General features: G+C 38.2%; 1 protein-coding gene across 1 annotated transcript in view; it reads left to right on the top strand.

Annotated features, from left to right (window-relative positions):
• SYNE1 (spectrin repeat containing, nuclear envelope 1) overlaps positions 1 to 22,102 on the top strand; it is a gene marked incomplete at its 5' end in the record, with an annotated part of 80,752 nt that overhangs the window by 27,291 nt on the left and 31,359 nt on the right. The window contains 12 exon segments of the mRNA XM_009084237.1: positions 16 to 198; positions 1,190 to 1,336; positions 2,222 to 2,376; positions 2,734 to 2,881; positions 7,185 to 7,279; positions 8,272 to 8,506; positions 9,222 to 9,416; positions 11,247 to 11,372; positions 12,133 to 12,288; positions 14,242 to 14,400; positions 14,897 to 15,063; positions 21,897 to 22,059. Coding sequence (XP_009082485.1) covers positions 16 to 198; positions 1,190 to 1,336; positions 2,222 to 2,376; positions 2,734 to 2,881; positions 7,185 to 7,279; positions 8,272 to 8,506; positions 9,222 to 9,416; positions 11,247 to 11,372; positions 12,133 to 12,288; positions 14,242 to 14,400; positions 14,897 to 15,063; positions 21,897 to 22,059 — 1,929 coding nt within the window.

The raw sequence follows: 22,102 nt of genomic DNA, 5'->3' as shown, positions 1-22,102 counted from the left end.
AATGTGTTGCCACAGGATGTACTCATGGATTTGAAAACAGCACAGGAGTCACTGGTTGTTCTCCAAGAACTGGGAGAGGAGCTAAAAAGCCAGGTGGAGGCAGCAGCAGCAGCAGCTATACAGTCTGATCATCTTTCTCTGAGCCAGAGTCTGTCAACCTTAGAACAGACTCTCCGCAAGCAACAGGCTATACTTCAGGTATGTAGATGGTATTTACAGTCGTTGGATCTGGTCATCCTGTGGTACCTTAAAAACACATAAATTAGCTAAAACTGCCTAGAAAAAGAGAGTGGTGTTACCTGTTCATCTGCATTTTCTAGACTTTCTGGGAAACCAAAGGTGAGAATAGAAAATAAGCTCAAGTCCAGCACAGAGACTGTGTAAGAATGTCCAAATTCTGGGAAGAGAATAGCAAACCTCATGCAGGAAAACATCTGTCTGGAATGCCAAGGTGACCATACTTTCTGCAGATAGTAGTGCTAACAGCTGGTCCACAGCTACTGCTCCCCTGAAGACAACCTCTCTTCACAGCTAGTTGTTTAGCAGTGAAAGAAATGAGATAGTCTGAATAGTTGTGTAGGATTAATTTTTACATTTCCTACTAATGTCAGTGACCAGACTGACACCTACCATTTGTGTCAAAGCCTGTTCGGTAGATGTTGCTAATTCCTTGTGTCACCAGGGTCTAAAGAGCAGGAAAGGAGTGGAAGAATGTGTTCCATAGGAAACTATATGTGGTTGAGAAAGCAACAAAGGTAGTGGCTTCTGTTTATGAGACAGGAGGATTTTCCCAAGAAATCCAGCATTGTCTGGAATGTGCTTATAACACCACTGTACAGTGAGGAGACAAAACATGAGAGAAGTTTTTAATTTAAAATTGCAATAAGAGTGACTAGTTCTCTCTGCTGACAATAAATTAAGCACCGGACTTAGTTTCATAAAAGGATGTTAGAGAAAGTTTTCTAATTCAAGGTAAGGAGATATTTATGCACTTTGCAGTGTTGCCTTTTTGCTATTGTCAAAAATCCTTGATTCTAATATAAAAATAATAGCCCAATAATTCCACGGTCTGCAAGCAAAGCAGCATTCAACTGTTTGTAAATTTATGATGAGAATAACCAGGAGTGTAATGTCAATAGGGGTGCTGTGCAGCCAAAGTTGTTCAACTGTGGGTCCTTCTCTATTCAAGGCTGGAGTTCTGGACTATCAAACCTTTGCTAAGAACCTGGAAGTCCTTGAGGCCTGGACAACAGAAGCAGAAACAATATTGAAAGGACAGGATCCCAGTCACTCATCTGATCTCTCAGCAATACAGAGTAGAATGGAGGAACTGAAGGTGACTAATAAACACAGGAAGTGTTGTGGTTTTTATCTGTTAGCCTGCTTATTTGTAGTACTGGGTATGCAAAGATATCAGGCATGCATTCTATATGTATTATAGGCCTATCCCTCATGCAGAGTGTAACACTGAGAACTTAGAAGTTTGATGGCAATCAAGGTGTGATTGTCCATGTTACTTTGCCCTGAGTAAAAATGAAAAAGACAGTCAAACTGTTCAGAATAAAATTAATATCAGATCAGAACAAGAATGGGAACTTCAGTAGTTTTTGGAGATTTCCTTCATCTTGTTTTCTCCCAACTCTTTTTGAATTTATGCAATTCCCGTCTCAGTGGCATTTCATTTAGGGAAGAAGCAATTTATTAGTTTTGGGTAACCTGATATACTGAAGAAACATGTATACTCTGTACTATGTGATCTTCATTTCAGGTTTTTCACACTTTGTTTTTTTGAGGCTTCTTTTTTCCCCTCTCCTTCCTTCAGAGGCCATGACAGGAAGTTGCTGAGCTTTGCCATCTAGGCTGTTTCTGTCATTTTAATCTTCCAGTATTTTTCTATTACGGTTAACTATAAACAGAATTCCACTTTGGACATGCTAAAAAACAGGGCATTTTCCTAATGTAGGGGAGTGGATATTTCTGTACTGCAAAACAAAAAACTAAATAATTTCAATAGGAATTTAGTACCCTAGCATTCAGGCCAAGAAACAAGGAAAAAGACACTGAAACCTGGAAATGTAATTGTTCCCTGGCATAGGGATTTCTTACCACTTGGTGGCAACAAAGGTCATTCTAAATTTAACAGAGTTCTAGTTCATAATTTTGAAGTCTACAATAGTGTAATTCCTGAACTTCCCAGTTATCAGTTTTATGTTTGTTGCAGAGTCAGATGTTGAAGTTCAGCAGCATGGCCCCAGATTTGGATCGTCTTAATGAACTGGGCTACAGGCTTCCTCTGAATGATAAAGAAATCAAAAGGATGCAGAACCTGAACAGACATTGGTCTCTGATCTCATCTCAGACTATGGAGAGATTCAGGTGGGGATAGATAAAGACTCTTCTATAGTTTTCTTAGATTACATCATTTTGCAGAATATAGAAAACATTTTGGATATTTAATTAACCAAAGTTCCTTTTCTTTGGTGTACTTATAGGTAAAGAGCAAAGCCATTGAGCTGAGATGTTAGTTTTGCCAGAAATTAACAGGATTTGAAATGAGGAAGAGTGATTTATTTAGTCACTTCTCAAAGTGTTGGCTAAATAAATTGAATTACCTAAGTGGGAAAAGTGTTACCATCTGATTTGAAATTCTACTGGAAAAGTTACTGGAAGATTCTTAACACTGTGTGAGAGGAGGACACCTTACCTGAATCCATCTTTCTTTCTTCCTTTCAGTAAGCTGCAGTCTTTCTTGCTGCAGCAGCAGACCTTCTTGGAGAAATGTGAGACTTGGATGGATTTATTAGTTCAAACTGAGCAGAAGCTGGCAGCAGAGATTTCAGGAAACTACCAAAGCCTTTTAGAGCAACAGAGGGCACATGAGGCAAGTCATCATGTGTATTTATACATAACTACAACACATAGTGTTTATACATAAATGGAATGCACATTCTTTTGTGGAGTAATATAGTAGCATGCCTTGAGTTGAATTACATTTGCCTGCACCATCTGGGGATATCTTTACTTAAAAACAGAAGCATGCAAATATGTCAGTAATACCCAGTTTGTGGGAGGATTTGAGTGTCTGCATTGTGTATAATGTATCACTATGCCTGTGAGTGCTTGTCCCCTACATTTAGTCTAATTCAGATTGGGTTGTACCAAGGAAATCAAAGTCTTCCCATAAAACCTAACAATTCTCATGCCATATGGCTCTTTGTCTTCAGTCATTACTGAACGAAATCTTTTTTCTTTAGAATTTATTCTGATTTTATTTGTTACTGAATTTTCAACACATATAGCATTTGCAGAGCATGTTAAAGGGAGAATTTCTGTCAAATACTGAGTTATATAACTCATCATGAGGCCTCCATTTGGTAATGTTTCCTTTTGAAAACAAACTGATTTGGTCTTTGCTGAGTGCTGGAATCATTTGTCTGTTTGTGACAGATCAAGAACTAGCCCAGCTTTTGCTGCAGGGAAAAACTGATTCAGAGTTTTTACTAGAGGATGCCTTTATGAGTCTTCAGTGAAGTCAAGTAATGAACATTTTTTTTCTCCACCCATATTGTTACTGCCAAGAATTCTGGTAAAGATCAAGTAAAAGTCAATTTTCATACCAAAGCTCCCATGTGGCCACAGTAGTTTCAGTTCCCACAACTTTTTCAGCTGACCTACCCCTAGACTCAGGCCAGATTACAGGAAGATTTATGTCCTTCCCTCTCTCAGCAGCATAGTGTTTGAATGAGTGTCTGATAGCAGAAAGTAATTCACAACCATTTCTTCTTGCTTACGCATGTGTTTGCTTTACTGTTTAACTGCCTTTGCTTTCACAAATGTCATCCATTTCATTTCCTCTCATTGCTGCCAGCATTAACTGCACTATGTCTTTGTAAATTTAAACATTTCAGGTCTTAAAGATTTGAATGTCCAGAAATCATTCCTATGTGCATGATTTCTTCCTGTTGTTGTGTCTAGTCAAAACTATAATTTTTTGAAAGAAGTTAAGGCAATCTTCTTGCATTCAGTTGTCTTGACACCTCAGTTTAACTCCCTCCTGGAACCTTGATCTGAGAAGTTAGCTCACATGAGTGTTACTTGGGCACTCCATTGAAGTCCTTTATGTTGCAGCTATAAAGTTATCTCTCAGAATTAAGAGAATTTATATCTGATTATCTAAATACTTGTCATGGTTTAACCCCAGCTAACAATCAAGAACAACGCGGCCACTCACACACTCCCCACCGATGGGATGGGAGAATCAGAAGGGTAAAAGCTAGGAAAACTCACGGGTTGAGGTAAAGACAGTTTAATAGAGAAAGAAAAAGCCACACACACAGGGAAAGCAAAACAAGGAATTAATTCACTGCTTCACACAGACCGGAGGTGTTCAGCCATCTCCAGGAGAGCAGGGCCCATCACACGTAATGGTTCCCCCTTCCTCCTTTCTTGCACTATACATACTGAGCATGATGTCATATGGTATGGAATATCCCTTTGGTCAGTTTGGGTCACCTGTCCCAGTTGTGTCTCCTCCCAGTCTCCCATGCACCCCCAACTTCCTTGCCAGTGTGGCAGTATGGAAAGCAGCAAAGCACTTGGCTCTGTGTCAGCTCTGCTCAGCAATAACAAAAACATCTCTACATTATCAACTCTGTGTTCTGCACAAATCCTAAACACAGCCCCATAGTAGCCACCGTGAAGAAAGTTAACTCCACTTCAGCCCGAACTGCTGCAGTTCAGCCTAAAATACGCAAACTGCCTTTTTTTTACCTTAGTTTTGGCATTTTTTATAATCTAAATGTATTCAGTACTCAATATACTTTGCACTGCCTCCTGATAGTCACAAAGAATTTTCTTTCCGCTCCTTGTGACTGAACGGGACAAATCTCAACTTCTTGAGATGCATGTCAGCAGTTTTGTTTTGTATTTTTGAAAATAATGAGAAAATATTCTGTTTCCTCCTGAATTCCCAGAATGAGTATTGAAACTTTTCCAGCTCTGTTATCAGCTTTCCAGTGCTGACTCATAATTTTGCTGTTGTTGGTCCCAACCTCCTCACTGGCCTTAGAAATATCTCCCCACTGAAGTTTACAAACCAGCAGTGTGGAGGTGACAACTATTTCAAATAATATTCACTCACTCTGGCATCCACATCAGTCTGCCAGGACAATCTCGTAAGCATTCTTGCAGTTCTCCAGTACATGGTACGTTGCTTGGGACTCCTGTGCAGTAAGAATGCACCAAGAGAAGCGTTTGAGAAAGTGCTGCTGGCAAGAGAAAGGGAAGGAAGCTCCTTGCCGGCTCAGTTACTGAGGTTTTTCCCAGTATGCTGGTGTTGTGCATTTCAAGACCTGCTCTCCTTTCCTCCTCCTTTGAATTCCTATTTCTGTAATTCATGGTGATCTCCATATGAGAATAAATTCGGGTTACAAGTGGTCCCAGGTAATGAAGTATCCCTCTATATACAGAGAGTGTACATGTGGAAAGCAGGTGGATATTGACAGAAATGTTTCTATTTCTGTGTAGGGCTTGAATACCTCCACTCTAAGCAGGGTTCCTCATGTTTGATAAGCTTTTATTTCACCTGTCCTCTTAAAAAAGTATCAGAATTTTCACTTTTGGAGGATGTATTTTTGCTGCTTAGTTAGTTGTGCATTTTCTTGGGGTTCTGAGGAGGGACAGGGAAGGTGTTTAACCAATTGTAACCAGTCGTGTTTTGTTAGTCTCAATCTGTCAATAATGCTGGTATATGCTGTTGCCTCCTGTGCTTCATTCGTGTCTCCTAACTTGACAGAAATATATGTAGCAGGAAGTAAAATTTCTACCTTCTTGCTCAGCTTTGTGAAATTCTCAATGCTGCACTATTGTGATTTCATTCATGAGATAATACAGCATATAGTTCCCCTCAGATTCATGCTCAGTCATTCACAAGTGCCAGGGTATTCAAAGAACAGTATCAAATATTTCTGCAAGGAAATAAGACAACAGCATTTTTTTATATGGGATATATATGACCTGAGTAGCATTTTCAGCATTAACTCAATGATTCAGAGAGGCAAAATCTTATTTGGAAAAATTACTGCATCACCTGGAAGTCCTAAACTATGTATAATATGCTTCAGGGATTCAGTTGTGCAGGTGCCAGTGGGTATTTTGCTGTCAGTTGCAGATGCAGCAATTGGTACATCACAATTTGAGCTGGTGGGAAGTCATATAACAGGAGTGTAGTCTGGACCTGGAGAATAGTGGCTCTTAGTTCAGGCAAGGATGAATTTCTATCAACTGCAAACACCATCACTAACAAAAGAAAACAAATCTCAAGCTTCATACCAGTATACTTTTTCTTTGAATCTCTCTGTAAACATTTTTAACATGGAGTGGGTCCAGTCCTGAGGTGGTGCCTGAGTGTACCTTCATGAACATAAGTATATTCCTAAAGAACATTTTCTAGATACATGCTCTATTACTAAAAGAAAAGATGCTTTGAAAAATACATCTAAGTAGTATATGCACTTAAGTCATCTTTGCTTAAGTAGTATTTAAGTAATTTTTTGTCTTAAGTAATATTTAAGTAATAAGGGAGTTTTAAAAGTATTGCAAAAGTTTATTATGCCTGATGGGGAAAATCTGAAAATAAACTGGAAAAACTGGAAGAAATTGAAAATTGTTTTGTAGCTCCTATACATCGCTGACCATTTCTTTTAAAGTCCTATTGGCAATGCAAAAGTGTATTATAAGTTTGTATATTACTATCACACATGATCTGTGCATAAATTTAATCTAACAAGGCAAAGGATTATAATATTTTTAAACACGTCAAAAAATATAAAGTGCCCTTTCTGTCCATGCAATAAATACCTGGATACATAATCTGGATTTTGTGGTAAATTATAATGTCGATCACAAAATTGTACTCAGAAACATAATACCTAGCTCCTGTTGATACAATTTAGCTTGATAATAATGTTGTTTTAAATCTCAAGGAACTGATCACAATTGGTAGAAGCAATGAGTAGCTCTACAAATGAGATTTTAAGATGTGTTTCTATTTAAATTTGTGACAAAACTCCCATTGAATTAATCTGAAATGAGATTAAGTACATGAAAATTCATTTTTGCCAGTGCATACAGACAGAATTAAAATGTAAGATCATGTTTTAACATCTTTGTCTCCTGTACAACAGCTATTCCAGGCAGAGATGTTCAGCCGCCAGCAGATTTTGCATTCAATTATCTCTGATGGGCAGCACCTCCTAGAACAAGGACAGGTGGATGACAGGTAGACCATACTGTGTTATTGCTGCTGCTGGTCATGTGAAGTAATATTTAGACTAGTGGGAGACTTCCAAACAGAGAAGGCAGGAGATGTCAGTGTTCAGATCATGCTCTTCTGAAGCAGAAGTTACTATTGCTATGACTAATTAGCCAGATCTTAAGACAGTGTTCTTTAGGATACTATGGGCTATATGAATTCATTTGGGAGTACAACACCCTTGAGGCTGCTTCTCTGACCAAGATTTGTCTTGGATTATCAAGCATGTTACATATATGTCTATTTTGATGTACTTTCAAAATGTCACTTTCACCAAAGGAGCCTGCAGTGACAGATTTAGTGGGTTACACCTGATTTATGCCAGCTGGGGATTTGCCTCTACCAGGAGGATTCCCTACTGCCATTTAAGAACACCTGCAGCCTTAGTGTGATGAAAGAGGGATTCCTTGCTGCCTGGGATTTTATTTTAAACACTTCTGATCAAATGAATGAAAATCAGTCAGTGCAACACCAGTGGCTTTACACTTGTGCATATGCATTGACTTTGCTAAGGGTATCATGGTCCTAATATAAGGTGAACTGTTTATTGGAATATGAGAATTTTGTTAATGCTGTGTGTATCTTATGCTTGCTTTGAACTCAGTAGTAAATCTGGGTGTGAATTGTTAAATCTCCATGATTTATTATGAATTTGACGTATCCAAACTGACAAAACCTGTGGGTTTTCTTTGCATATTTCTGGGAGAGAAGATAGAAGAGTTCTGTGCATTAAAGGTTTGGGTTCTTTAAGGTCTCAGTAATTGAATCCCTTCAATTCTCCCAGTATGTGAAGTGTGAAGTTCTCATCCTCAGTCAGCTATCATGAGATTTCAGTACTTTTCTCTTAGTGTTCTGTGATTGACAAACATCTTCCCTTTCCCTTTGGTTTATTTCATTAAACAGATCAAGGTATGAATGCTACTATGTATTTTTATTTATTATTAATCTGATTATAATAGGGATGAATTTAATCTGAAGCTGACTCTTCTAAGTAATCAATGGCAAGGCGTAATTCGCCGGGCACAGCAGAGGAGAGGGATCATTGACAGCCAGATTCACCAGTGGCAACGCTACAGGGAGATGGCAGAGAAGCTGCGCAAGTGGCTGGTGGAAACATCCTGTCAGCCAGTGACTGGGCTGGGCAATGTTCCTATCCCATTGCAGCAAGCAAGAGTGCTACTGGATGAAGTGCAGGTATGTTTAAGTGTGTTTGAAGAAAAAGTTTAAAATCCCTGCCTTTTTTATGGTATTTGTCATTTAAAATATTCTTTAAAATGCCTTAGATTCAGCCTATCTGCTTTGCAGAAAGAAACGTGGGATGTTATTTCTTCTTAGGAACTAGCATAACATCATAAGCTGTAGTGTGATGGAAGCGAAGTTGGAGTTCATAAAGAACATGTAATGGACAACTTACTGGGCCCTCACTCTTGAGCCTTGTTTGCTTTTCTGGTTTTTCTTTGTAGCTAGTGTCACACTGAAACTGTCTTGAAAAAATGGTGATGTCCTGTTTGAGGAAAGTAATCTAGCTAACAAAAAGGATTCTTTGAGTGTCCATCTTTGTGTGAGGTTAACAGTATCTATTAAGCAGCTTGGTGTCTTCAAGGTTTTAAGCTGAAAGTTTGATATAATAAAGGAGCATATAAGCATAAAAGGCTCTAGAGGAACTCTTTAAAAGCAATTGGGATACTTATATTAATGGAGAGAAAGAAGTCTTTATCTCCTTGGAGAAATTTTCTAAAGGTCCGATGCAGTAAATGACTGCAAAAATGTTAGGGTAAAGCATTTGGACCATAGCTTGTGCTTAAGACAAGGTATGCCACCAATTAAAGTGTGGGCTTGACAATGAAATACTGAATTGCTAATTGTAATTATAAAGACAAAGCTGACAGAAAACTGTTATTATTTTCAGCTTAAAGAGAAAGTTCTCCTCAGGCAGCAAGGGAGTTACATCCTCACTGTGGAAGCTGGAAAGCAACTGCTGCTCTCAGCTGACAGTGGAGCTGAGGCAGTCCTGCAGACAGAGCTTACTGAAATTCAGGAGCGCTGGAAGATAGCTAGCACCCAGCTGGAGCAACAAAAGAAACAGCTTGCTTTACTGCTGAAAGTAAGTGTGTGATTTCTTGTGTACTTCTTCAGCAGGTTTGTAGTTTCTCACTGTGAACGTTGGTGAAGAAAAGTGCCCTTGAGGGACAAGAACAAATACAGGAATTGCGTATACACTACATGAACTAACAATTTCACTTCTCCACCTTTGAAACTAGGAGTGGCAATGCTTCACAGTAAGCTTGTATGTTAGTTGATGTATTTTCATTGATATTTCCAGAACACTGCCAATAAAGGCTATTCCTACCAGTCCTATTTTCAACTTAGAGCAAAAATATATTTTATTTTGCACAATGCTGGTTAATTTTTATACTATTTGTACCGGGTTTGAATGGCAAAGATTTTGCCACAGGAGGCTACAGGGGTGACTTCTGTGAGAAGCTGCCAGAAGCTGCCAGAACCTTTCCCTATGTCTGATGGAGCCAGTGCCAGCCAGCTCCATGATGGGCCTGCCACTAGTTAGAGATGAGCCCAACAGTGATGCTTGGTAGCGTCTCTGGGATAACACAGATAAGACTGAGAAAAAGTTACCATGCAGGAGCAATTGCATCCAGAGAGAGGAGTGAGACAGTGTGACAGCAGACACCAGGGTCAGTGAAGGAGGGGAAGAAGGTACTCCAGGCACCAGACCAGAGGTTACTCTGCAGCCCATGGTGGAGATGGAGGTCCACTGTGGAGAAGATATACACCTGCAGCCCATGGAGGATCCACACTGAAGCAGGTGGATGGCCAAAGGAGGATCCGACCCCATCAGACGTCCATGCTGGAGCAGGTTTGCTGGCAGGACTTGTGACCCTGCGCAGGACCCTTGCTGAAGTAGTTTGTTCCTGAAGGACTGCACCCCATTGAAGGGACACACTCTGGAACAATTTGTGGAACAGAACTGCAGCCCATGGGAAGAACCCAGGGGGAAGTTCATGGAGGACTGTCTCCCATGCGAGGTACTCCACACTGGGGCAGGGGAAGAGTGTTAAGAGCATCACAGACAATTGTCACATAAGGTCATATTATTTAATTAGGATAGAAGAAAGAAGACACTGAAGAGAGGAGTTTTTTGCAAGATCTGTTGTTTATAATTCTTCATCCTGAAGATGATCATTAAATACTGGCATAGATTGGAAAAAAAGGAGAGAAATACAAAGGTGGTGGTAGAAGAATATCCTGAAACAGAAGACTAAGAGAAACAAGTTCAGTATTTTCTGGTATCACACAACTGGCATTTGTTGTGGGTTGACTGGCTTATTAGAGATCTTCCTGTCTTAATATAAGGCTTTAACAAGAAGGTGAGAAGGTAAAACCACATTGTCTCATGATGATTGGTATGGTTTGATTGCATTTGGCAAATTAAAAATTTTGGAAAGCATACAAACTCTAAAGCTGGGTATAGCTGCTAGAATCCTGATACTGCAGGTACTTTGATCTGCCCTGAATTTGCACTTTCTCCAACCACTTTTTTTTTTCAGAGATTAATGCACCTGAATGAAGTTTTTGTCAAAGAATAGTGGTGTGCTTAATACAGGCATTCAAGAAAGGAAGTGGAAAATAATTTTAGCAGGAAGAGGCTTTCCTGAAAGGATGGAGTTGGATCTAGACAGCATTTTAGTAACAGGAATCTTGTATATTTCTACTAGTAGAGATCTACATGCAAAAGATTTGACACAATTGTATGCATGACTCAAGCTCTGAGACTTTGAGTATTACTTAGAGGAAGATTTCAGGGCATGTTATTGTTATGAAAAAGTTTTCACTGTTGAGAGTGGTTAGTTAGGCAGATCAACTGACAAGTATAATTCAGATTGGAATTGAAGTCTAATAAACACTCTACTTTCAGGACTGGGAAAAATCTGAAAAGGGCATAGGAGACTCTCTGGAGAAGCTAAGATCATTCAAAAAAAAGCTTTCTCAGCCATTGCCAGATCACCATGATGAGTTGCATGCAGAGCAGATTCGTTGCAAGGTAAAGCAGTTCTCTGTTGACTGTTGTCTCATCTTAGCCTGCCTTTGTGCAGTAACCTTGTTAACATTGTTAAGTGGCTTCATATTACTGACTGTGCAAACCAGTCAGCCATCCCCATGAAAAGATACTGTCCATGTAACTTATGGACAGCATAATACCAGAGTGATCTCTCTGTAATGCAAATCCTGCAGGGTAAATATGGATCTGATCAAAGTGAGATCAGAAGAGGGTCTGCAACATACTGTAGAAGCCCTCTGTACCGGTGTATTTTTATTATAGAAATTCTAACTTCAAATTTAAGCTCATGGTGTCTAAACTGTTGGTTTAGTGCTTTTTCTTGGAGGTGAGGTTACTGTGGGGAATTTTAGATAACACTTTTATATAATATTTACATTTCAAAAACGAATTGCAATTTGAAAATATTTTCAATACGGAGAAGTCCAAAACAATACTTGGAATTCCTAAATACCTTTGAACTTTAGCGAGTTGAGTAGTATCTTTGTTTATGACTACTTGTTACAAAGCTGTATCATTCTGTATTGGGCAGTTAACTCTCTCATAACTCTGAAAATATTGGTACATGTGGGGTTGATGTTTGCTTTTTCTTTGAAATGGGGCTGAAACAGTCTGCTTGAAATGGTAGATCTACTCAGATATAGCTTAAATCAGTGGGAAAACACTGCTTGTCTTCACACTTCATCAACACATTCAGATTTTTATTTGTTTGCAAACTGGTCCTTTTTCCTTGTGTTCTTTTAAGGAATTAGAGAATGCAGTTGAAGGCTGGAAAGATGACCTTGCACATCTCTCTCTGCTGAAGGAGACTCTGTCTGTACATATCAGTGCAGATGATATCTCAGTCCTCAGTGAGCGCATAGAACTCCTGCATAGACAGTGGGAGGAGCTGTGCCGCCAGGCAAGTACTGTACTGAGCACTGATATGAGTAGTATACAGGTTACAAAAGTGTTGGGAGAAAAATTCAGTGCAAGCAGAAGATTTTAGAACATATGTCCTTAAGCACACTCAAATTCAAAAGTGAATTGTTTCTGGATTATGGGAAACATTCATTGAAATGTTTGTTTAGTTACTGCTAGTGTTTTTAGATCTCTTGAAATTTATAATGGCTGTGAGGTCATATTTAAGCAACCTCAAGAAAAAAGTCACTCTGTGAGCTGTGCACTTGACATGGCTGGCTGGGAAAAAATCAAAAGTAATACATTTATACTTAATTTGGTGGAACACCTATGCTCAGAAAGGATGTCCTCTCCCCACTCAACATTGCTCTATTCTATCTTCAGTTCTGCTGATAGCTTCTGCTTCATCAAACATTTGTGTCTGCATTTCTCCTAGTCTGAGGGTGACTTGCTTGCCTGCAAAATATGCTGAGGAGTACCGTTTTATGTTTTCAGGTGCATCGTGCAATAGTGGCGTGTTTCTGGCCTCTGTTTTGCATTCCATATAGTGGAGTCTTCTTCACCCAGCTTTTCATACTATCCTAACATGATTTCTGTGGTTCAGTAGAGATTGCAGTCCAGATATACAGGGTCTAACTTTGCAATAATTACCTTATGTAAAGGACCGGGGAAGGCTTAAAAAAGACCCCCAAAGAACAGTGCTTCACAGTTAATAGCACAGAACTTGTTATGAGTTAGTTGCATTTGGGTGAGCCAATGTAGATATATCTAAATTATGGTGCAGTCACTGCATGTATGTTTATGGTAAAAAAAGGAGCCAAGTAAAGAAGTTTTATCTCAGTTTTGTGCATGCTGAGCGTTTCAGGATGTAACCTAGTGCAACGCTTCGTTCAGTTGCTGCTTATTTCCGGAGAGCTCTCATCTAGTTTAGAACCACAAAAAGGAAAAGCAAAGATCATGTGTATGCTGCTGTTAAACCTAGCATAGTAGTTAAAGAACACATCGCTTTTGTTTGTGAAGGAGCAGATGCAATCTTCATCTTTTCAGGTGAAATTCTGATATCAAGTCAGAAACAACTCAGATGATAATGCAGAGGAAATAAGTAGCTGTACCAATGTCTGAAACTGTAGGGATCACTCTGCTGCTCATCCTGTCCTACTATTTTGATTTCAGTGTCTATCTTTGTCTGTTAGTGTTGGTAGTTTGACTTGGTACTACAGGCATAGCAATTTCTGAAACAGCAACGTTTTCTTTCCTTCTGTATTAACTACAGCATTTGCCTGTTTGATGTTTTATGCCTATTCTTTCCTGTCAGCGCATACCTCAGTCCTTTAGAATCTCTCAAAGTGTCATGCCCATCCACGAGAAATAATTGTCTATTAAATGAATGTATTGGGATTCAAGTAGAAAATTGCTTAAGCAAAACATGGTGTGCCTTTGATTTAGCTTTGTACTCATGTGCTCACAAATTACACAGGCTTTTGGAGTTTGGCCTATGCTATGTGTATTTTTTTTTTTGCTTTGGTGAAACAGTTATAATTTTGCTTTTTTAATTAATCTCTCAGCCTAAAAAGAAACTCTTAGTATACTTTATAAAATTTTATTAGTGACCAAAAATTGTAAGAAAATTTAATGCATAATCTTCTAATGAAATCTTTGTGTTAGAGACATTATTAAAGAAGATATTGACAAGCTACTGAGCTTAATGCTTGGGTGCCTCTCTCTGTGCATAGGATGTAGCTAACAGGAAATCTGAGATCAACACTTACCCCTTAACTTACAGACAGTCATGCATAGTTTTTGCAGTACAACTCGAGTTTGTTTTAATGGCAGATATGTGGCTGGAACACATTTGCAGGGCCAGAGGAGTTCACACTGAGGAGCAAAGTGTTTTAAGCACCTCTTAAGTGCATTTACTGTTTTGTTTTTATTTACTCTCTGCAAACATTTTAAGGTCTCTTTACGCCGACAGCAAGTTAGTGAGAGACTGAATGAGTGGGCTGTGTTCAGTGAGAAGAACAAGGAACTCTGTGAGTGGCTGACACAAATGGAAAGTAAAGTGTCTCAAAATGGTGACTTCCTCATAGAAGAAATGATTGAGAAACTTAAAAAGGTATAGTGTGCACTTACATACTGTTCTGTAACTGCTTACTTGTTTTGTGTTGTGAGGAGGATCATGAATTAGCTGAAATGGAGATTTTTGCCTTACCCTGGAGTGTTCCAGTGTTTGTGTTCTTCTCTCACTATGCAGCATTCTCCTGTCTTGCGATAGGACCTCTCAGAATACCAGAATATTAAGTGAATGCAAAGTCAGAGGCATCTGAATGCTTTACTAAGTGTCCAGTCAGAATTGCCTGTAATGAGTTTAACTCTAGCAGATATATTTATAGTGTGCATTGTATTTTGTTTTGCCTCGGTGGTTTTTTTTTTTATTCTTCTGATAGTTGCTTTATGTTTATAGATCTAATGTGTAAGAGATTGTCTTTCCACTGTACCAATCAACAAAAAACCCAACATTCACTTGTATTTTTGGTTCGTTCCTTTAGTAGTGTAGAGCAGACTGTTTTCAGAATAAATATCCTGTCTTCTGATTGCTCTTTGCTGTCCAGGATTATCAAGAAGAAATTGATGTAGCCCAGAAGAACAAAATCCAGCTTCAGCAAATGGGAGAGAGACTTGCTAAAGCCAGCCATGAGAGTAAGGCATCAGAGATTGAATACAAACTTGGCAAGATCAATGACAGGTGGCAGCATCTTCTAGATCTTATTGCAGCCAGGTAAGATATTTGTTTCGTTCTTAAGTGTTAAGTCAGACAGCTTAATATGCTGTTTGTCATGCATTTAAAATGTTTTACTGTCTGCCTTTTTAGCATTAACCATGAAATGAGTTTACTCTTAACCATCAGCACATTTCTGTGAAATTCACCTTGCTGTTTTACTTTGCAGTACATGACATCATTTCAAGAAAAATCAATAAAAAACTTTGTGCTAGAGCAATATGATTGGCAGCTGGACTTTATGATCTTAAAGGTCTTTACAACCTTAATGATTCCATGATTCTATGATACAGGATTGGGTGCGGTTAGATTTAGTGAACTTTGCTCTAGTACCATCTTACTTTAGATGGTGCTTAAAACTGGATGCAAATGTAGTTTTTCCAAAATATTCTTAGCAGAGGAATTAAAATAGTGCATTTGTAGTTTGGGATTTCAAGAACAGTTCCAAAACTAAGTCTTAGGTTTTTTGCCTGATTATTTTTTCACTGATGGAGTAGAGTAACTGCAGGTAGATGTGTGCACATAGGGTTTAAGGCTTCTTTTTATTCAAGGTCAAAAGTATAACAGCAATTTTCATAACTTAGAGAAATACAGGATTGTTGTTTGATATGTTAAAAACTGGTTTATTTGTTTCAACATTTTCTGTTGCTCTGTGCTACAGTCTCCCTTCTGTTAGCAACAATAATTTTTTCACAATTTTGCACTTCATAAATGGAATTTATACTTCCTATACTTTATAATGATACTTCTCTGATGTAAGGACATATGCATTAGTAACACTTTAGTCCTGTTAGCTGCAAAAGGGTTTGTTTCGTTTTGTCATCTTTTTTTTGTATGTTCTTTTTTCATATGGTTTTACTGCATTCCTGAAATCTGTAAGCATGGGGGTGATAAATTTTATGTAAGCAGAAGCATTCTGGTGGCTCCAGCTCCTTTAGCAGTAGTTTATTTTAAAGTAATGAACACTGTATATTTCTTACAAAACAATTAGGTCAGGAAGTTTTGCATTATGGTTGAGGAACCTGCTGGTTTCAAAGGATGTGATACATCACCAGTTGTGGAACTTGAAGTATATTTGATATATATTTTGTGTTTCTCCTTTGAAACTCCTACTCAGAGAAATGTTAAAATAATGCCTTCAGGAAGTTTCTAATGAAAAGTAATTGTATTCAAAAACTGCAAAACACATTTTTAATGTATCTGTATTGTCCATTCAATGTTAGAGATTAGTGCCCTCTATAGGGATAGGTGAAGAGTTCAGGATTCTATATCATTCTTGGAGGGGGGGAAGTTATAAACTGCAATATTATACATTTAAACTTTTTTATTCTGTTACCATGAAGTGTTGGGTCCTAATTCTAGACTAATATATGCACAACATTTATTTACTTTTATTTCCAGATCTTTTCAACTTAGCCTTCACAACTAGCATGTTCTGTATATTGTATGCAATTAAACATACAACCCTTTCCATTCCAGTGGTTACTGAGGTGAAAAAAACCCTGCAAAGTTTGAACAGTTCATTGCTCAATAAACGGTGGAGAGGTTTTATGTTAGGTTGTGAAAATTTGGCTAGTTCAGTTGTAGCTTAAGCTGAAAGCCATTAAAGCCCAAGCTGTTGATTCATGCATGTACAAAGTACTTGTATTGATGTTTAATTCCCACTAGGCAAAAAGGTTTGCATCCCCCAAGATAATTTTTAGAAAGCTCCAGAGGCACTTTCAAATATGTTCTTACATATTGGCATGTGTTCCTGTTATTATATTTTGGAGTTAGGAATGTCTCATATAACATGATTTTGGCTTCATTCAGCCAGTAAATGCAGATTAAATGTTCTGATGTTGAGAATAAAACACATCATTTCACATTCTGGATGCCTGAAAGCATTAATAAATTATTAGAGCCTGCAGACCTTTCTGCCATATAATCCCTTGTCTGGAACATTTTTCTTAGTGGTTTGTTTTCTGTGGTTGTGAATGTATAGAAAGTCCTCGGTGAAAACACTTTAGTAACACAGTATAGTAATACATGTCCAGTCTGGATTTTTACCTGTTGATTTTATGCAGTGTGGTGAGACTTCTCTATTCACCTGTAAAAGCATCTTTCTTTGTTTCTTTCTTTTCTTTGTCATATTCTGTTGTCTTACCCACATTTTAATTGCCTGTCCATTCTGAGGAGGTCTGTAACTACAAAAGTGACAGCTGCAGAAAGGTAGTTGTGTCTCCTCATCAGAGACTTCTGTTTCTGCCCCTCTAGAATATTTTCAGCCTTTCAGATTAATTTTTCTGATATGTCAGCCTGGTGCAAAAAATATTACATTTACAGCCAGGAAGCATTGCTAATGCTGCAACTGCTCGGGCTTTGCAAAGAAGGCTTTGTTGTACGTGTTCTCATGCCTTCCCCTACGACTCACAGTCCGCATTCCTGGAGATCAAGTCTGGCGCGTGTTGATGAATGCAAGTTTTATTTAGAAACATGACCACTTGTCACCATCCAGTCTCATGTTATCAAGGAACGGCTGCTAGCATTTGTTTGGCGTGAAACATTTTCTGTACAGTACTCACCAGCAAAGAGAAGTGTGTCCCCTTTCCTCCCCCCACCCAAAGAACAGTGCTTGCAGGCTTTGGGAGTGGAAGTTCTTCTTTTTAATGCTGGAAAATTTCATGGTGGTGGCAGAGGACTTGCATGCTGTGAGGATGGCGGAGGACAGCAGTGTGGATTCAGATCTCCCAGACTGTAATTGTGATATCACAAGGCAGGCAGCTATTTTTGTTTGCTTTTGATTGATACGATTCTTTCCAAACTCTTAGCTTACTGAGAAACTGCTTGAAATATTGATATCTAGAAATCACTGCTGTAGCTAGAAATTACTGTTTTCTGCTCAGTCTAAAAACAGTTGACAGTGATAACGGCATACTTTGTTTTACAGCTAGTACTTTTGGATCCCGGAATAAGTTTTTGATAATGATGGAGACTTAGAACTAGTAAAATCTCTTAGCTGTCTGAAAGAAACTATGGAGTGATTTTACTGCTGGTTTTGAATACAAAAGCATGTAGACACATGAGAAAAAAGCAGACTTTGTATTTGTCTGTTTGCTGTTTGTGTCATCACAGGGACATGGCTACAAGCAAAAGGCAGAGAAGGAAAGAGACTGTAAAGAAAATACTTCAGACTTATCAAAGCCTGTCTGACCTGTACATATTAACAACTGTTTTGTAACTGCATGTAATACTTGAACTCAACCTACGTCATCTTGGATATTTGATTCAGCTTCTCTTTTTCCTTCTTTACATTACATTTTCTAGAATTTTTGCTGTTCTACAAATCTAGAAATTCACTCTTTGAAAGAGGAAACTATGACTGGAATAGTAAATATAACTGGCAGTACTGGTGTCCTGCTACAAAGTAGTACTGTACATTGGACAATAAATCTTTTTAAATCATAAAAACATTATTTTTAAACTGATTTTTTCAAAATTGATTTTAATCGTGCAACATGTTTCGCTGTTTCAAAGAGCATTTCTTAAAACTTTGTCTCCAGTTCCAAGTAGATACTTTTTAAAAAAAACCTTTTCAGCTTTCTACTGTGCAGACTTAGCTAGCATGCTTTTGCTGACTTTTTTCATGTTGCTTTTAAGGTTTAATATTAGCAAGCAGCTGTCTAATGACTAATGCAGTAGCTATGAGTTCTATATGATGCATTTTTCTGTATTTACAGGGTTGTTCCTGTTTAGATTTAAGTGGAATCCAAGGCTGTATACTTTAGGACTAGTTGTATTAAATGAATTTGTGCTTAATTTTAGCTTCAAGTTGTTCTCCCACTGTCTTTTCTTAATGTAGATGAATAGACACTATTAATAAACATTTTAAAGTTACTACATTCTTGAGGAAATTGAGGTACATTAATTGGAACATGAAAACATAATCATCATAAGCCTGTTCAAATTTTTATGAATTTTCAGCAGTAAACCATAAAAACAATTGAATTCTGCAGTATTTTCCTTTCTCAGAGTCTTGAATATTTGTAAAGTGTGGCAAGACCAGGGTATGTGTTATGTAAAAAACAATCTTTAAAACAACCATGTCACGGGTCCAATTCTTTGATTTCAGTGCAGAATCTTCATTATCAAGGAGAGGAGTTATCTCAAGTCTCACAGTAACATACATAGTGCTGCAACAAAAGGATGAAGTTATTATTGGAATAATTAACATTTTAAACATGATCTTGTAAATGAAATCTCTAAAGGTCAAAATTACTCTTGGCTAGCGATCCCACATGCTTGATTTAGAACTTGACCTTTGTCTCTTAAGCTGAGTTTTAGAGCACAGAGAACTTGTATGCTAAAATTCAGAAGGGAAACTCTTAGACATGATGGATTACATCTGTTATTTGATCACAGATATGTTTTCAGTGTAGCTAGAGGCACAACACTGTACTGCAGTTCAGTCAAAAAAAAATAGGCACAGCAGACTCCAATAAGAACTTATTTATTTGCTTCTGTTTATACTATGGGCAAGGAATCTGTTATGTTAAACCCAGTACAAAAAAGAACAGTTTTAACAGTAGATGTAGCAGGGGGGCAGGAAGGAACTTGTAGGATTTGGGTGTTCTTTTAGTATGTCATGCTTTTTTTCTTTTTCTCTCTAGAGTAACTTAGGTCATGTGACTGAAAATAGCTGCAGTTGGGTCAGAGTTGGTTTTCTGCTCTGGCAGGGTTGTATTCCCATGCAGTCTGTCTGAGGCAGAGGGCACTTTCCAAATGATGGACCCTTTATCAGGTGTTGCAGGCAAAATGTAAATAAAATCCAGTACAGGGATTAGAGTACTACACAATTGCAGACAAGAGAATCCTGGTCCACAATTTGGGCTTGCAAATGATAGAGTGACACAGGGCTGACATGACTCATTGTTCCCTTCCCCACTCCAGTGTGCCTGCAAAGGATTGGTAGCATCCAGCCTTGAAAAGCTAAGCAGAAAATGAACAGGATTTCACTCCTTTTAAATAATGTCAGAGACCGAAAAGCTGCATGTGAGTTCCAGGAGGGTGATAACCAACCTTCTTGCTCACTCAATCAGCAAGTTTCAGTTGGTCCAAACCCATGAAACATTGTATGTAGAATCATAGGTGAGAAGGAGATGGTGCCCCGAGACAATGGGTGTTCCTCTACTATCTCCTCAAGGCTAAACACATAGCTGTGTTTTGGGATAACCTGGAACGGGGGCTGAGGCAGTCTTTCAGCACAATTGTGTTGACTTCAGTCCCTTCATAGACAGATTTTCAGATCACCCAGATTTTTTCCAGTTACCAAATTGGGTTTTTTTCAGATCACAACCCTACAGCTGTTGGTCGTGAGACTCTGGCAAGGAATCTGCATTTGAACTGTTCTTAAGAGTATTTAGTGCTAAAGAACCAGAGCTCAACCATCTGTGAGCTAAAGAGAGGGCTATAAAAAGATGGAAACTTGAAAGATTTAGCTTTTAATTTCTTTAAGATGATGTTAAGATCTCTGCATTTCTCTTAATGGTCAGCTGCAGCTACGGCTTTAAATATGAAAACACTTGATAAATTTGCTGGTTAGTAATGTGGAAAAAAATGTGAATTGCTTTGTTTGAATTATAGGATAGTCAGGTGGCATTTTGTTTGATGAATCTGGCAATCTTGTGTTTTTTAACCTGATTTAGTCAGTCTGTTCCCATCTGCACTCATCTTTTAAACCTTTCTGTTATTGAAACACTTAAGTGAAAGAGCAATAGAAGCATAAAAGGGAACATTACTCAAGATTGTTTGTTGTACCACATAAACAGGAAAAAAAAAAGGCTTAGAAACAATTTCAGAATACACTAATGGTGTATATTATGTAACATGAGGATAGGAAGCAGAAAATTACTGAGAGACATTTTTGAAGTTCAAACAGACTGAAGAAAAAATACTGGGTTACAATAAAGGTTTAGTCAAATTTACTCCCTTTCTAAGCCTAATGCTCCCTTGGATAAAAAATAATAATAATTTTTTAAAAAGCCCTATTTCTTTTTTCCTGGCCATTGCTGTTGCAAGGTCAAGATCTCAAGAAAAATACCAGTTAGAAATCACTATGCAGTTCCATTCCAGTTTCATCTGTTTAAATCCAAAATAGTCCATTAAGACCAAGTTGAAACAGCTCCAGATTCAGAAATTCTCACTGTCTTCTCAGCTGGATTTCTTGCTCTAAAACTGATTTATTCAAGAACAAGTCTTCACATTGGAATAGGTTGCCCAGAATGGTTGCCCAGGTAGTGCTCCATCCCTGGGAATGTTCAAGGTCAAGCTGGACAGTGCTTTGAGCAGCCTGATCTAGTTGAAGATGTCCCTGCTCATTGCAGTGGGGGTGGACTAGATGACTTTTAAAGATTCCTTCCAGCCCAAATGTTCCGTGGTATGTAGTTCAATGTTTTCACGAAGGTGAAAAAGGCCTGTCCATTCAGTGCACTCCCCAACCAGTACTGGTTAAGTGGATAAGTTATTTGTAGTCTAAGAACAGTTGTCATCTGTGCATCAAATACACAGTTAAATAACTTGGGTTGTTTGAGGGTTTTGGTGTTCACTAAATAGAAGAACAAAAAAAACCCCAAACAAACAAAAATAAACCAAAAAACTAAACAAACAAAAAACTTTTCCTTTCTTAACAGATACTTAACTCAACTGATAAATGTACAGAAGCTTTGTACATAATAAAGGAAGACCAGAACAAAGCTCGCCGTCTAAGAGAAATCTCTCTCAAAATGTTTGGAAGTTCATGTTGTGAAAATTTTTCTTTAGGGTGTACTTATGCTGCCATTTCTTTTTCTTTACAGGGTAAAGAAGTTGAAGGAGACTCTCGTTGCAGTGCAGCAACTGGATAAAAACATGAGTAGCCTGAGATCTTGGCTTGCCCACATTGAGTCAGAGCTGTCCAAACCTATCGTCTATGAAACTTGTGACTCCGAGGAGATACAAAGGAAGCTAAACGAACAGCAGGTAAAATACAACACACTTGTCAGGTGAACAATGACATGGGAGA

The sequence above is a fragment of the Acanthisitta chloris genome, unplaced genomic scaffold (genome assembly GCF_000695815.1).
Source record: "Acanthisitta chloris isolate BGI_N310 unplaced genomic scaffold, ASM69581v1 scaffold1081, whole genome shotgun sequence".
NCBI lineage: Eukaryota > Metazoa > Chordata > Aves > Passeriformes > Acanthisittidae > Acanthisitta > Acanthisitta chloris.
Note: the sequence above shows the minus strand (reverse complement) of the source record. Positions and strands in the feature narration are given on the sequence as shown.